The 15,139-nt window shown below is 35.7% G+C and overlaps 1 protein-coding gene across 5 annotated transcripts in view; it reads right to left on the bottom strand.

The window, feature by feature from the left end:
* STRN (striatin) overlaps positions 1-14,852 on the bottom strand; it is a 43,351-nt gene extending 28,499 nt beyond the window's left edge. For 4 of the 5 annotated variants that reach the window (XM_026695485.2, XM_026695486.2, XM_026695487.2 and 1 more), the window contains exons 1-5: positions 14,373-14,852; positions 6,889-6,992; positions 3,824-3,897; positions 2,848-2,926; positions 2,126-2,293 (exon numbers count right to left, since the gene is read on the bottom strand). In XM_026695485.2, coding sequence (XP_026551270.1) covers positions 2,126-2,293; positions 2,848-2,926; positions 3,824-3,897; positions 6,889-6,992; positions 14,373-14,660 — 713 coding nt within the window. In that variant the 5' untranslated portion in view covers positions 14,661-14,852. The remainder of the gene's footprint in view (positions 1-2,125; positions 2,294-2,847; positions 2,927-3,823; positions 3,898-6,888; positions 6,993-14,372) is intronic. The other variant, XM_087936156.1, reaches the window with a different exon arrangement.
* Positions 14,853-15,139: the final 287 nt, after the last annotated feature.

Genomic DNA, 15,139 nt, shown 5'->3' with positions numbered 1-15,139 from the left:
TCAAAGAAAATATTATCAAATTTAAAATAAGTAACCATATAATACACAAACTTATACTTATTCTGTGAAGAATAACTACTTATACCTTTCACAGAACTAAGATTTATTGCCTACTTTCAGTAAAGTTTTTGTGAACTAATTTAAGGTAAAAGTTAGATTTCAGTTCTATGATATATATTCTCTATGAATCATTGGTTGTATGAAGTTTTGAAGATGGAAGATCAGAAGCAAAAGAACCTAATTCTAAATTAACCTTTCTCAACCAAAGCTTTCCAGATGTGTTAAAATGATGATTCTCATAGTTGAACCAACCTTGATTTTATGACTGCTCTAAACCTTTAGGAAACGCACAAAGGGGGATTAAATATTTTTGTTTACCATGAGAATCAGCTTAAATTGTTACAACTAGTACTTCTGTTCCTGAGCTTGAAGAGATATTTTATAACATTTGATGCAATGGAGGAGGTTGAAGATGTAGGAAGATGATCAGTGAAAATCCAAGTCTCTTCTTTGGCTTAGTGCAAGTTTATTCTGTTCAGGCAAGCCACAGGCTGCGAACAGTAAGAAGTAACAAGAAAGAAGACAAGTTGGGATGAACTGGCCTGTTATTCAGAAGCAAAGTTCCATCTAGCATACCAAATGCAAGTTTTTGAAAAATATAGTTCTTCCCAAGTCTTTATATCAGCTCATCTGCATGAAAACTTTTGTAAGGATGATATTTCAAACTGAAGTTAAGTCAATGAATTATGAACCTATGAATATTTTACAGTCTATCAATATAAGACATATTTCTATTTTTTGAATTTTAACAAAATAAAAAGATATTAAATGAAAGTAAATTTTAGGTCAATATTGCCTAACAAAAAACAGCTTGTAAGCACCCCTCTTAAAAATCAGAATGTTTGACAAGTTTTGGATTTTATTATATATTATATATCCAGTATTAAAATAATGCATATCTAAAATTGGTTGCTTGATTTGCAAAAAAACCCCAACAACATTAAAATAAAGAAGCAGTGATTAAATGAAAACTATTTGGTATACCATGCAAGGCTATACCAAAACATATGGCATTTCATTGATCTGTTCTTCTTTTATCAAAAAATGTTAATGGCAAGATGCACCCTTCATTTTCACAGCAAACACTGGAAATGCTAGATATTAATATCAGTTAATTGTTTAGTATCCCTGTGGGCTTCATGCTGACATATGGTACTTATCTTTCATAAAAGAAGTCTGCTGATCTGAAGAAGTGCAACATTTCTTTCATTAAACATTATGAAACTTATGTCAGTAGTATTATATCTGTCAAACTATCAAAATAATATTTCCATGGATAGGCTTGAAATCTTCCAGGTTGCATTCGAACTCATACGATGCTCTTGAGTATATAAGTTTCACTGGGATCTGTACATTAGCAAATATATTGGCTTGCATGAAAATACCATGGACAGAATAATTAATTTTTTCCTTAAGGAAGCATTAGGTCAACTTTAAATTACTTTGAGGAATAGTAAATACAAAATTTGCTCTTAAATGAGGTTTCCTTGTCCTGAGTCTTCTTTGTTTATTGTTATATAACTATTCTGGTACCAATAAATAAAAACACATTCCCACCAATTGCATTTCCTAGAGGAGTAAAGACCTCTAAAAATGCAGAGTCCACGAATTAAGTCTTCTTATAAACAATTTATATTTTATTTTCTTCCAAAAACTTTCTTCTTTCCATCCATGATAAGTTCTAATTATTCAACAGAAGCTAATTACTACCTTACACTATAAATTACTGGAATGCCATTGGGAAAGGAAACAGTAATCATCACTGGGTCTTTTGATTTTTCTCTCACATAGACTATGCTAGTGTTGAGAACATGACATACCATAGTATGTCTTTCAGGACTAGCACAGTATTGATTAGAGAAAGAAGCAACAAAATCATGTAGTGGGCTTTTTCTTTCATTTAATATAATAACTGCATAGCTTACAAAAACAAAAATGAGGAGAGACTGCTTCTCCCTTTAAAGAAAGCATCTACATTTTACCACATAGGTGTAACATATACTACTTCATTTTTAACACAGATAAAGTACAATTTCTACAACTTCTCATTATTAAGAACACTTACCCAATCATCACTTTTTGTTTAATCTCAACATCAGTGCCGTTCACCATTGATTCTTGGTTTTTTTCAGTTTCTCTCTCTGGACCATCACCTGAGAGACCCAGTAATGTCCGTACTCGTTTTGATTTCACATCCAGGATTGTGTCAGTATATCCCACCTCTTGCAGGTATCTATATGAACAATTATTCAGGAGCTATCAAATTTGTTAAACATTTGATACACTCTACCCAGAACTGATCAACCATTTAAATAGTAAGAGGAATGTGGCTTTGCCTGACACAACAGGCTTACAAATCAACTTGTACCAGCTGCAGAGGGGATGTCTCCTGCAGTACCAGCCTCTACAACTCCCATGAAAAGTAGAGAGCTTTTCTATCCATGCGTACACAATTATTCATTATGTTCGTCAAGAAGAAAATTCCTCACACATCTTCAACTATATTCTTTTATAAAGGGGAAACCAAGGGAACCAGCAATAATTAGCTCCTCTTTTCATCTTTCCCTCAGTAAAAACTTCGGAGAGGTACTGAATCTAGGGCAGTGAGCTTTATAAGCCAAACATTACAAGAAATAAAATCAAAATAAAGTTATAAAAACTGTCAATTTTACTACAGTGAAATTTGCAAGTTAAGGAAAACAGGTGGAAAAAAGAGATACTAATACTTTGCTTATTCCCACCATATTATGAAGTCATTATTGCGTTTATTATTCTTAGACAACTTACTGTCTGAGTAACTGTCGCCCTTGTTTCCATATTAATTGACTATTAGGTTGTGACTGAACTTCAGTTTCATTTCCTTCATCTGAAAAACAGAGACAAGACTAAAATTAGTATAACAATGTTAGAAGTCACTTTAATGCAAATTTATCTTCTACCACTGATTAAATATTCCTAGCCTATTTAAATAACAGTGAAACAAAATAAAAAGATGTATGAAATTTTAAATAAATATAAATTGGATATTATTCTATGGTTACTCCCAAAAACATATTTCTGTAGAAAATTTAATACACTATATAGCATGCTTAAAGGCATGTTTAATTACAATGAAAAAAATTGCACCAATCTAACTATATACATAGAATATACATTGAATTCCTACAACCTCAAACAGAAAATAAGAAGACTTTAGGTTATCAGCACTAAAAGGACAATATTATCATTACCTGAAGTGCTTTTCTATTCTAAAACAAGTTGATAAGAAGTGAAATCAGTGTCAATTTGAGTTTGAAGCCAAGAAATCGATCCACTTCAATTATCCAATCACCTCCAATGCAATTAATCTGAGTCCCATATTGTTTATAATGCTTTTAATATCTGCTTTCCTAGTTATTAAATGTTAAGTAGCCAATATTTATTTTACTAATTCTATGTAAAAGGTTTATGCATAGATTTTTGTCCAGTTGTTAATTGTAACTAAGTTATTTTTCTGACTAACGACAACAAAAAGTGAAGAGGCCTATCAAGTAATTTAACAATATGATCACAATATTTTAATGTTGTAAAATACAGGCACAGTTGAGACAAAATTAGTATCAAAGTTACTTAAGTTATAGGAGTGGACTGTCCGTATGGCAGATTAAGCTTCACAACCCGTGTTCTCTTATGATCCCTAAACATTGTTTTATGTTAAACTATTCCAGACTCTCATTCTTTACAAAATGACAGCTTTGCCTTCCTCTGTAAAATTAATTCTTACCAGAATCATAATTTGGTGGCTTCATATCTCCCTGGTTCAGCTCTGTACCATATTTTAATTTGTGATATTTAGCTCTATAAAGGAAAGAGGAATCAATTAGGGTAGAAAAGTGTGACTATCCTCTTTCTCTTTCATATCTACATATTCCCACAAGCATAAATATTTGCTGCTTTTAAAAAATATCAATGCTTTATACATACTTAAAGTATATAAATTACACATGTGGGTAAATTAATTTCATGCAGTTTTTATTAAAACCGTTTGACACGTTACAATCACAAATCCAATTCAGCTATGCTTAACAAGTCTGCAAATAATCTTATGTACAGAAAAACTAAGAATTGCTGCTAAACTGAGAGACATAAACATAAAGCTGCTAAGAAAATATCACAACACAATCTACCACATTAGAATCTCTTTGAGGTTTGGGTTTAACTTTTGCTGACGGATAATAAAACAGATTATAACTCAAAAGAATTTCATATAAATAAAAACAATGGAATCTTGAGGTATCTTAAACATTAGAAATTTATTATCATGTACTGTTTGTAAAAATCAAGGGTTTAATAAAAAAAATTCTTAAGAGATAAAAGAATATCAATTAAGTTTATTAGGATACTTTTATTTCTTAGGGAAAACAATTATTTGATATTAGCATAAAAACAAAACAGATGCAGTTTGATGGATTTTAAAATAAACGTAAAACCAACTACTTCAAGGTTTTTACTCAAACATTCTTGTCCATGGCTTTTTTCTATATGGGATCAGATTAATTTATAACACTAACTTAGAACTAAAAAAAGTATTTTAAAAATATTTTTGGGTTTTATTTTGCATTATTAACAAACAATTAACAAAGCAATCTTTGAATAATGGCAAACAAACCAAGAATGCAACTAAGGAAAAAAAAATCTATTGTATATTTTATACTTATCAATAGTCACTGGTTATTACAGTTATATATAATTTTAATATAATCAGTACAAAATATTAGTGTAAAGATCTTTTCCATATTAACAGATATTGCTGCATCCCTTGATTGATGGAAAATATTGCCTTTTCCAAAACAGATAGATCAAACGAATCCAACAACCTTTCTTTAGCATCTGGAATAATATCACATTTCCAATATCTCAGTAATGTCAATTCTACGAATAGTATTTGGGATAGAAAATGAGATCTTTGCAAAGTTCCCACTGAAGAAAAAGATGGAAACCATTTATGTCATCTCCACTTCAAGATATTAACAAAAGCTTTACATCAGGGGTCTTCAAACTTAACAGTTTTAAGACTTGTGGACGTCAACTCCCAGAATTCCTCCTCCAATTGTGTTAGTTCAGGAATTCTGGGAGTTGAAGTCCACAAGTCTTAAACTTGCCGGGTTTGAAGACCCTTGCTTTACATGAACAACTGATATGAATAAAAAAATAAACAAAAACATTTTAAATACTGATGTGTATATACAGTATGTATAAAACCAAAATTACACTAAATAATCTTGAGCATTTAAATGTGTAGGCAATATGATGTCTTTAGGATATTTTCGACTCACATGGGCATGTTGATTTTCATTGGTTGGAATCTAAAAATTCAGAGTATTTAGTTTAAGAAAACACATTCAGTCCAATTGATGTGGCAGAAATTAAAATTAGAATGGTGCTTTATTTTCATTTGTACTCTGTATTTACAAATTGATTTCTCATCTCTCTTATCTCATCATCTCTTATCTCATTTGATCAGAATTTTTGGAATGCAATAAATCACCACAAGCTTATTTCTAATTAAGTAAACTAGTAAATCAAATTTCAGTGGTAGAAAATTTTATGAGCTACTTATGTTTCTAATCTTATGTATTAAGGTCCTGCCTAGAATGATGTTTTTGTTTCAGACAATACCTGTTTTGTCTGAAATGATTCTGTTTTGACAACTGATGCACCTTTTAAACAGTAGCAAAAGGATATATCTTTTGTGTGGCAAGTTAAATATAAGATGTCACAGGATGCAAAGGAAAGAGGAGGATTGAGTTTACTTAATTGCTGCTTACTGTTTCCTTTGAATGAAAGAATGGGTATTGCTAAGTGAAAGCTTTTAGGACATGACTTGAGATTTGGGTGGCATGAGTATCTGTGGCATTATTTAAAAAATCATTATGTTAGGCATGCCATACTGAGAGTATGGAATAGATACAAACTCAAATTGTGCCCCCAAAACACCTTTGTGGCTCAGCACAAGTAGACAATAAATAACAGGCAAACACAAATAGCTAACTTATCATGAGATATTAGAATTATGTCAAGGAAAATACAAAATAAAATCAAGAAAAAAACTAGTGGTTCAGTTGCCAAAGTTTTCTTATTTACAATTATTAGAAAAATTTGAAATACACAAGAGTTTATAGTTTTGAACACTCTAAGGGTTAGTTTGAAATGCAATTCTGTACAAATGATGAACATGTAATTGCTAAAACAAAAATCACTTGAAATTTGAAACAGAAGAAAAAAATAAAAGAACATATGATAAAGTGGGCTAAAATTTTTGATTATAATATACTGAAGGAACAGTAGGAAAAATATGCCTTAAATGATTGAAATGTATACTATGTTATAATCTTAAAGAGAATTTTATAAAATGATGTAGCATTGGTATATGATATCAAAGAAATTGTCTAGAATACATAAAGGCACTTCAAATTCATATTGGAAATGTGAATATCAAGAAGGAACATTTTATCATGCTTGGGGGACATGTAAGAAATACAAATCTTCCCCTTTTAGCTCTCTCCTTTCTTTTTCTTTAGACTAGTTTGTATTAGTTTTAAACCTTACTTTTTAAACTTTTAATAAAATTATAAAAATCATGAATTAAGAGTTGCTAGGATTTTTTTTACAAATAGTTTATATTAGATGACTTGCACCTAGTTATAAATTATTTCATAACATTTTATTTTGCACTGGAGAGAAGAATAGGGAAAAGACAGTCAATATTGACTTTGATATAAAACAGTAAATAGTTCTTGCATTTAACAGTTAACAGCTCATAAGATATCTACAACTTAAGCACCATACCGTTCTTGTTTAAGAGCATATTCTAACATTTTTATTCTTCGCACTAAATCCTTCTTCAAATTCTCTTGACCTTTTCTTTCTCCTTGAAGGAAGGCAATTTGCGCCTAAAATAAATAATTTCAAATAGAAAGATTAATAGAAAATCAAACTGTTTTCTTACATCAGTTCCATGACAAAGTATTTGAAAAGAATTATTCTTAATAAAAAACTAAATCCCCAGGCAAAAATTTTTTGAGGCAAAGTAGTGCTGAAATATACAGTATATGATTATTCAACATCCTGGTTTGTTCATTTGTAACCCATCAAGTAATAGTACTCTGAGAAAAACCACAATAATTGATTTGTCCATCTGACTGAAGCATACACCTACTCATGCTAATTTGACATTCTCTAAACACATCCTTATATCATGGTATGTTAGGGACTTATCATTACATCAAGGTGCATTAGGGAAGGGAAATATTTGGGCCACCAGAACTTATTAACTTGCAATTTTAAACATCCTGTGGCATGTCAGCTTGGGCAGCCTGACATTGAACGTCAGCAATAAATGTGAAAGAAGCAGTAGGAAGGGCACTTATTATCCACCTGTGGGAACCAGAAAATATTGTAAAGAGAAGATTTATACCTCTAGCATAGTAGGATGCATTATTTTAATAAAGAAGAAATAAACTGCTACTTAATGAGACAATAAGAATAATTAATATTAATATTACATGAATGTATCATACTCAGTGTATTTTCTAAATTATTCAATACATTAAGGAAGAGCGATAAATCTAACTGTATACTGTAGATTTATTTATCACAAAGACAACAGTATAATACTCAGCAATAGAACAAAAGTAATTTAATAAAAAGGTATAGTTTAGCTAAAACACAATGAATGCAACTGTGATAATTTCAATGCTTCAAAGAATTTCAAAAAGGAAAAAGATTACAGTTAGAGGAATCGTAGAGAATATGCTTTTGTGCTTGACAAAAGCACATTCTCTACAGTTCCTCTAGCCCAATTGAATTCAACAGTGTGAAAAAATGAAATCCACCTCCCCAATAGTTCTTGAAAATCTAGTGTGCTGTCCAAGCAAAGCCATATTCACCACTTGGAATGATGGGGCAATTGGGCCTCAGGATTGGATCATACCTACGCAACTTCTTTTCTCATATGGATCCCAGTACTTTCTCTGATTTACAGAGCAATTTAGTGAGAGAAAGCATGAGAAGAGATGTCTCTAGCACCACTGAAGTGGAACAAGGAATAAACTCAATTGAGTATTGATCTACAGATATTATTAGTGTTTATTTCATAGTGGTAAAGATGACAAAACATCAACATTTCTCTGTCTTTATTGTACCTGCATATAGCTACCCAGTGGGCCTGTTTACAGTGAACCTGTCTCTCCTGGGAAAGGTAGAGCTGGATATTCGCTTAGAGAACTATTGAGGGGAATATGTTGAGCATCAATCAAATAAAGTTGCTTAGATTCACTTCAGATTGGACCCTGGCCCTGAAGCAGGTCTTATGGAGTTGACTAAGCTAGATAAACAAGGTCAGGAACAACTCATAAGGTAGACTTCATTTGGAAAGACTTAGATCCCATTCTGTCCATGAAAGTAGACAAGTGTTCTTGGAACTGTGAATACAGTCACCCATGCATTAGTTCCATTCTTGTTATTCTTGCACTCATCTAGGGTTTCAACATCCTTTGTGGCTTCTTTGAGTGAGCCCTCAAAACACTGGGGGGATTCTCTAGGATAGTAAAGGAGATATAACTGGAAGAAATTGGTGACTTCGGAATATTTGCTGAACCTCATTTTGTTCCGCATCCAAAATAAAAGTCTGACATCTGTAGAACAGCAAGCCAGTACCTGCCTGGTTACTTTATATCATGCCATAATAAACAGACTCTCGGGATCTTACAGTAAGCACAACAAAAAGATGATTAAAAATCTTATGCTGAATCTACTAACATAAATGACAATAAATTTAACAGAATAAAATAAAAAATAGTGCAATAAATTAATAAAATTACAATGATCTACAGAATAATAGATTCTAATAGTTTCTTAAAGGCTGGTAGGGGAGGAGACTGGTCTCCAATTGGAACCGTGAATCCCGTCAAAATCTGAAAATGTGGAATCACTAGCTATTGTTCCTTACAAATTCTATTGGGTTGAGCTAAGTAATTGGGAGAAAGTGAACCTGTAAGCTTTCAAATGATTGCGAGAATGGAGCCAGCTCTCGTGGTGTTCAGAAATCTCATTCTCCAAATCATGCAATTGTGAGAATGGTGCCCACTTGGAGAATGGTGACAGGCAGTTTTAGTAAGCTGAGTATGCCTGTCAGTAGCTGCAGAAAAACCCTACTATGCACATACTAGGCACATGCTGGTAGGCTTTGTAATCAGACGAGGCCTCTCGGGCCTTATGGGATGGGTGGTAAGCTGATGCCTCCCAAGCTTAGTTTGGTAGTGAATAGGCTGAAGTGTCCTGGGCCACAGCAACTTTGAGCCTGCAGGTGGGCCGGATGGGCAGCTGAGGTGGGAGGAGAGATAGGCAGGTGGGGATAGTTGCAATACCCCTGCAGTCATAAGTGTGAGCAGACTGCCAAACACTTGAATTTTCATTATGAGATCACAGCGATGCTGGAGCAACCATAACTTCAAGCACAGATTGCAAGCCGCTTTGTTCAGCACTGTCATAATTTCAAATGGTCACTGAAAACATGCTTAGTGAGGAGTCCCTGTACACCCACTTTGTTTGTTACTAGAACTCCCCACCCCACCCCAGGCCAAATTGCAAAGCTATGTTCTCAGGACCTTCCAAAAGGCGACCAAAATCAGGGCCAATCTGACTTCAGGGGGGGTGATGTTTTAAAAGGCAGGTGCCAGTAAATAAAAAGATCTCCTCCTAAGTTCCATCTAATGCAACATGCTCTCTACTGCTCCATCTCACTGTACATAGAGGCAATTTGGGAAAAGTGGCCCCTGAAATAATCACCATCAAGCATGTGAGGCTTTACAGGTCATTACCAGCACTTTGAATTGAACTTGGAAGCAAACTCCATCTTAGTAGTGTGGAGCAGAGATCTAGGTCCGCTATAGCTATTATTCCAATATCTTTTTTCACAAGTACTGTTACCACAGAAGTTAATCTCCCATTTTTACATGTATTTTTTAGTTTTGTTTCCAAAGAACAATTTTGCACTTGTCTCTTTAAAATTTCACTCTGTTATTTTCAGACCATTTTCCTAAAACAGAAGACAGCAAAATAATGTGAAACTAAGGCATTAGCTATCCCACCAAAATTTCTAGCATTTGGAAATCTGATAAACATTTGCATTACTCTATCCAATACATTCATGAAAATAATGAAAAACCGATGTTTAATTTGTGACATCTCACTTTGAAACATGTAACTTATGAAGAACTACTTCCAATAACACTTTTGAGTATAATGCAGACCAACTATGCATCTATAGTATTGTCATGTCATCCAGCCCATACTCAGAGTGCTTGCTAATATTTATAAAGGTAAGGCATGTTGCCAAATACTTTGCTGAAACCTGATATCAATTAATAAGTTGCAAATCAAAAAGTGAGATAAGAGGGAGGATTTGTTCTTTAATGAATGCACACCTGGTAAATTATCCTAGCAATTATATTGTTTTCAAAATGCCTACAAATCAATTATCTGCTGTAGAATCTTTCCAGGTATTAATGTCAGAATGACTGGTTTGTAATTTGTAAAAATAGGATTTTTTCCCTTTTTGCAGATAGAGACATTTGTTCTCCTCTAGTCATCTGAGTTCATTTTCTTACATGCCTCAAATACAAAGCATAGATATGGCAAGATTCTTATGTCTTTTACCATCCATAGATACAATTCATCACCTCCTAGAGATATAGAATTCAAAGTAATGAAGCACTTACTGATGATATTCTTATCAAACTCAAACTTCAATCCTACCTTTTCACATAGCCTTTCACAATTTCCTAGTACAACACACAAAGGTTGTTTTTTAAGAAGACTGCCCAAAGCCATTAGTTGAGAGATCTGCTTTTCTGTACCTGTTACCATTTGGCCTCCTTCTTTGAGCAGCTGTATGCTGCTATTTTCTTTGTACTGTGAGCCTAATTACTGAAACCATTTTTGTTCTCAGCCTAATGCTCTGTGCTTTTATTTTCCTGACGGCAGCTCTACACTTCAAAGTTATATGCCTGTACTCTTCCTTTGTTACCTGGGCCTCTTTCCATCCCTTTATGTGTCCTATATTTTCAAATATTCACTAGGTTTTTTTGTATAGACATACTCATTTATTTTGTTGTTTTCCTCACTGCAATCATTTGCAACTATACTTTTAGTTTTGCCTTTTATGGGAAATCTTGTCCATCTTAAGTTCCTTCTCCAATTAGCTTCTCCTGACTTGAAAAAGTAATTTATCATTACTTAAATAATTTTTGAGTTACAATTATTTTTTTAGACTTACTTTAAGCCGCACCTTAACAATATTTAAAGCATTATTTAGTATTCTGTTTATTATTCATAGGTTATCTGTGAAATGTTTATTTGAGGAGTGGTGTATAATTCTTTACACAAGTTAGTCTCTGCTCTCTTGAATAAATAATGATTGTTTGATTCAACATCGGAATATGTTTGCTTTGCAAATGAGCTTCTGTAGCACAAATTGGACTAACATTCATTCTCTGAACTGAAAAAGTTCAGTTATTAAAAATCTGGAGAAGTAAAGTTAGACAAAAATTTCTATTTATTTGTGGCCAGACTGTTAAACCTGTTAGCATTTTCAGAAGTACTTTTATCACATTTCCCACTCCTGCAGACAATGGGACAAGCGGTTTTTTGCATTAGTACACCATCTGCCTACTTGCACAGTTTGCCTAACTCCTAAGAAATATAACCCACAGCATGCAATCAGCATTGAAGAACTCTTTCTTTTGTGTGCCGGACAGAACATATAGTCCTTAGAAACTGAAAATAACAGGGGCTTTTCTGCTGATCTTTGAGTATGGAGAAGTTTATATTAAGAAAAACCCTGGATCTCTAGAGAAATGCCCTTTAATGAAATACCTCCCATTCTTCGGGATAGAAAATGAAATATTAAAAATGATAGTGTGACGAAATCAAGCAAATGAAGATAACCAGCTGTTAAAAAAGTGAAGGGTATCCAAACTTGCAGTCAGAATTTAAGAATGTGTGCATCAATAGGTTAATAAAATACACATTCTAGTGAATAATACTACTTGAATATCGCCTAAGAAGAGTTATTGTTTCATGCTCAAGCATTCTTTAAAATATTTGCGCATTAGCAAAGGAAAAAAATCTTAACTGCTATTGGATATATATGTGTAAAGGTAAGGGATGTGTAAGTGATGTACTAAACCAAACTTTGTGTACATGGCATGTCAGCAGCTAGTCACCTACTGCATGTTCATTTAATTGGTCTTCACTTCTAAAGGGCTAAACTTTTTCAAAATTCCTGATCCTACAACAACAATTAATATTTCTAGTTTTCTGCTTGTACGGAAAATTATAGAATGGTAACTTTAAAATATGGAATAGCAGACATTTCAGCAATTTTAATTCCAATACAATTATTAATAGCATTTTTGTAAGTTGCAACTTATGAAAATTGAATAAAATAACAAGGAATATATTTTCTACCATTACTACTAGTCTATACTACCTTAGTAAAGTCTTAGAAGATCTGGCTTACTCCAAAGTAAATACACAGCAACGTTCAAATTTATATTCAAAAATCAAATGGTCATATAATTCCAGGCAGCATATAAACCACCACAATGACAATCTTCAGCCATAAAATAATAAACAATACAAAGTAAGAATAACAACAACAAAACCAGAAAAGATTATGTTTACACCAGTAAAATACCCTTGACTTAGAAGCCTACTGAAATAAAATTGTTTTGACAATTTTGTTTTGAAATGTCAGCAGATGGGAACTATTTGGGAGTAGCACGTTCCATATGGCAGGAGCCACCACCAAGTAGGCCTGTCTCCTAGTCTAAACTCCCTTGTCTTCCAATTAGGCAGAAATATGGAACAGGCTCTCTTCTGATGTTATAATTGGGAAGACTTAGTTATAATAGGGAAAACATACAGGGCTTTACATTAAAAAAAAACCAGTAATCAGCACTGGGACATTGATTTTTAAATATATTTCACTATTAATGGGCATCTCTGAGTTCCTACTAGACAAAGTTAACAGAGAAATAACCAATTTCTCTATTAATGGGCATCTCAGAGTTCCTATTAGATAAAGTTAACGGAGAATGACCATTCTTTCATGGATTCTCTCATGGAAGAAAAAGAGAGGCCATCCCACAAGATCCTTTTATTTCTATCCTGCTTTTATTATTTTGTCAACTAACTTATGGCAGCAAATACATTGAACGCACTCTCCTCCTATTTTCCCCACAACATCAACCCTGTGAGGTGGGTCAGCCTGAGAGCGAGTGATTGGCCCAAGGTCAGTCAATCAGCTTTCATGGCTAAGGCGAGGTGTGTGTGTGTGGTGGTGGGGAATAGAATTCCACAGTCCCAAAGCTTTCCAGTCTGGTAACTTGACCACCAGACCAAATTGCAGGGATTCCCTTAAAAACAAACTGTTTCAAGAGCAGCCATAAAATGGGACCGAAGCTCACTTAACCAGTTTGTTCACTTAGCAGTGAATCGCTATGGGCAAATAGGTGGCAATATTAATTAATCAATCAATCAATCAATCAATCAATTAATTACATACATACATACATACATACATACATACATACATACATAAAATCAATCAATCAATCAATCCTGGGTTCCGTTGTACTCGTAAATCGAGAACTACCTGTACGTCTATCTTATCACACGGGCTCATTCCGCAGCCAGAAACGGGAGCAATCTTTGCCATTTAACCTCCAGCCACCGAAATGATTTAACCACATGTTTTTAAAGAAAGGAGGGCAAACACGGCACACTTATGGATTTAAGTCGAACTAAACCTCGAAGGCAACTTCTGCGTGCCCAACCTCAACTTTCGCACCTAAGGTTCATCCACCGCAGGACCGGGCGGGTAGCGGGGGACGCGGGAGAGGACAGGGAAGAGGCGTCCAGCAACTACCCTCCCAAGTTCCGAGAGCGAGGAAAGGTTGGCGAAGGGAAGGGAAGGCTTCCAACGAGCACCCGGGGCTTCCTCAACCCCAACCCCCCCCCCCAAAAAAAAACCCTCCGAAATGCCACCGAGTCCATCGCCGCCTTCCCCGTCGCCCCGCGTCCAGCAGTTGGGAAGGCACGGCGGGGGCGGAGAACGAAGCCTTCTTGACAGGTGCGTGGGGGGGAAAGGAGGAGGAGAGCACGGCAGGTTGGGAGGAGGAGGCGGCGGCCCCTGAGCGAGCAACCCTGCCGGGAGCAGAAAAGCAAAAGAAAAAAGAAAAGAAGGCAACGGGAAGGAGGAAGGCTACCTGCAGTTCCGCTCGCTCCGCCTCCCACTCGGCTCTCTCGGCCTCGAAGCGGCCCCACTCGTGCTGCAGGAAATGCAGGATGCCGGGGACGCTGTATTGAGCGCGCGCTGCAGAGGCCGGAGCCGGCCCTGCCGAAGCGCTGCCAGCGGCGGCCGCCGCTGCAGCCGCCGCAGCCGCCGCTTCTCCCGACTCCAACCCCGGCCCGACCCCGCCCGGAGGTGGCGGCAAAAGCAGCGCGTTGTTGTTGTTGTTGTTGAAGAAGACGCCGGGGCCAGCCTGCTCGTCCATGGCTGGAGCCGTCGTCGCGGGCGGGAGGGATCTTCCGCTCTTCCTCCGCACTTGGCCCGAGCGGTCGTTATAGTCGCTGCCGACGTCCGCGGTCCGCCAGCGCCGCTCCCCCGTCCGCCTCGCTCACTGGAAGCAGTAACAAACTGGGCGCGTCCCCTCCGCCGTCAGCGCCTGACAGCCACCCCCGCCAGCGGCTACCGGGCCTCGCTGGAGTCAATTCCAAAAGCGCGTTCGGCGCTTTGAGGACCCGAGGCATCTTGGGAAATGCAGTTCCCTATCGGAAAGAATGGAGTAGCTGCGAATTTCTAACAACAGAACAATAATAATTTGGTGCTCGCGGGCTACGAAAATGTCGAGTTTGATTTGCAGACTTTTTAAAAGTTAGGTGAAGAAACTGTGCTGTGAAAGTGAATAGAATTTAGGACCTTTGAGTGAATTTGTGGCTGAGTCGATTGGTTAAAGTGATGTATATTGGTGTC

Source organism: Pseudonaja textilis, chromosome 1, assembly GCF_049901715.1.
Source record: "Pseudonaja textilis isolate UNSWEBS1 chromosome 1, rPseTex1.2, whole genome shotgun sequence".
Taxonomy (NCBI): Eukaryota; Metazoa; Chordata; class Lepidosauria; order Squamata; family Elapidae; genus Pseudonaja; species Pseudonaja textilis.
Note: the sequence above shows the minus strand (reverse complement) of the source record. Positions and strands in the feature narration are given on the sequence as shown.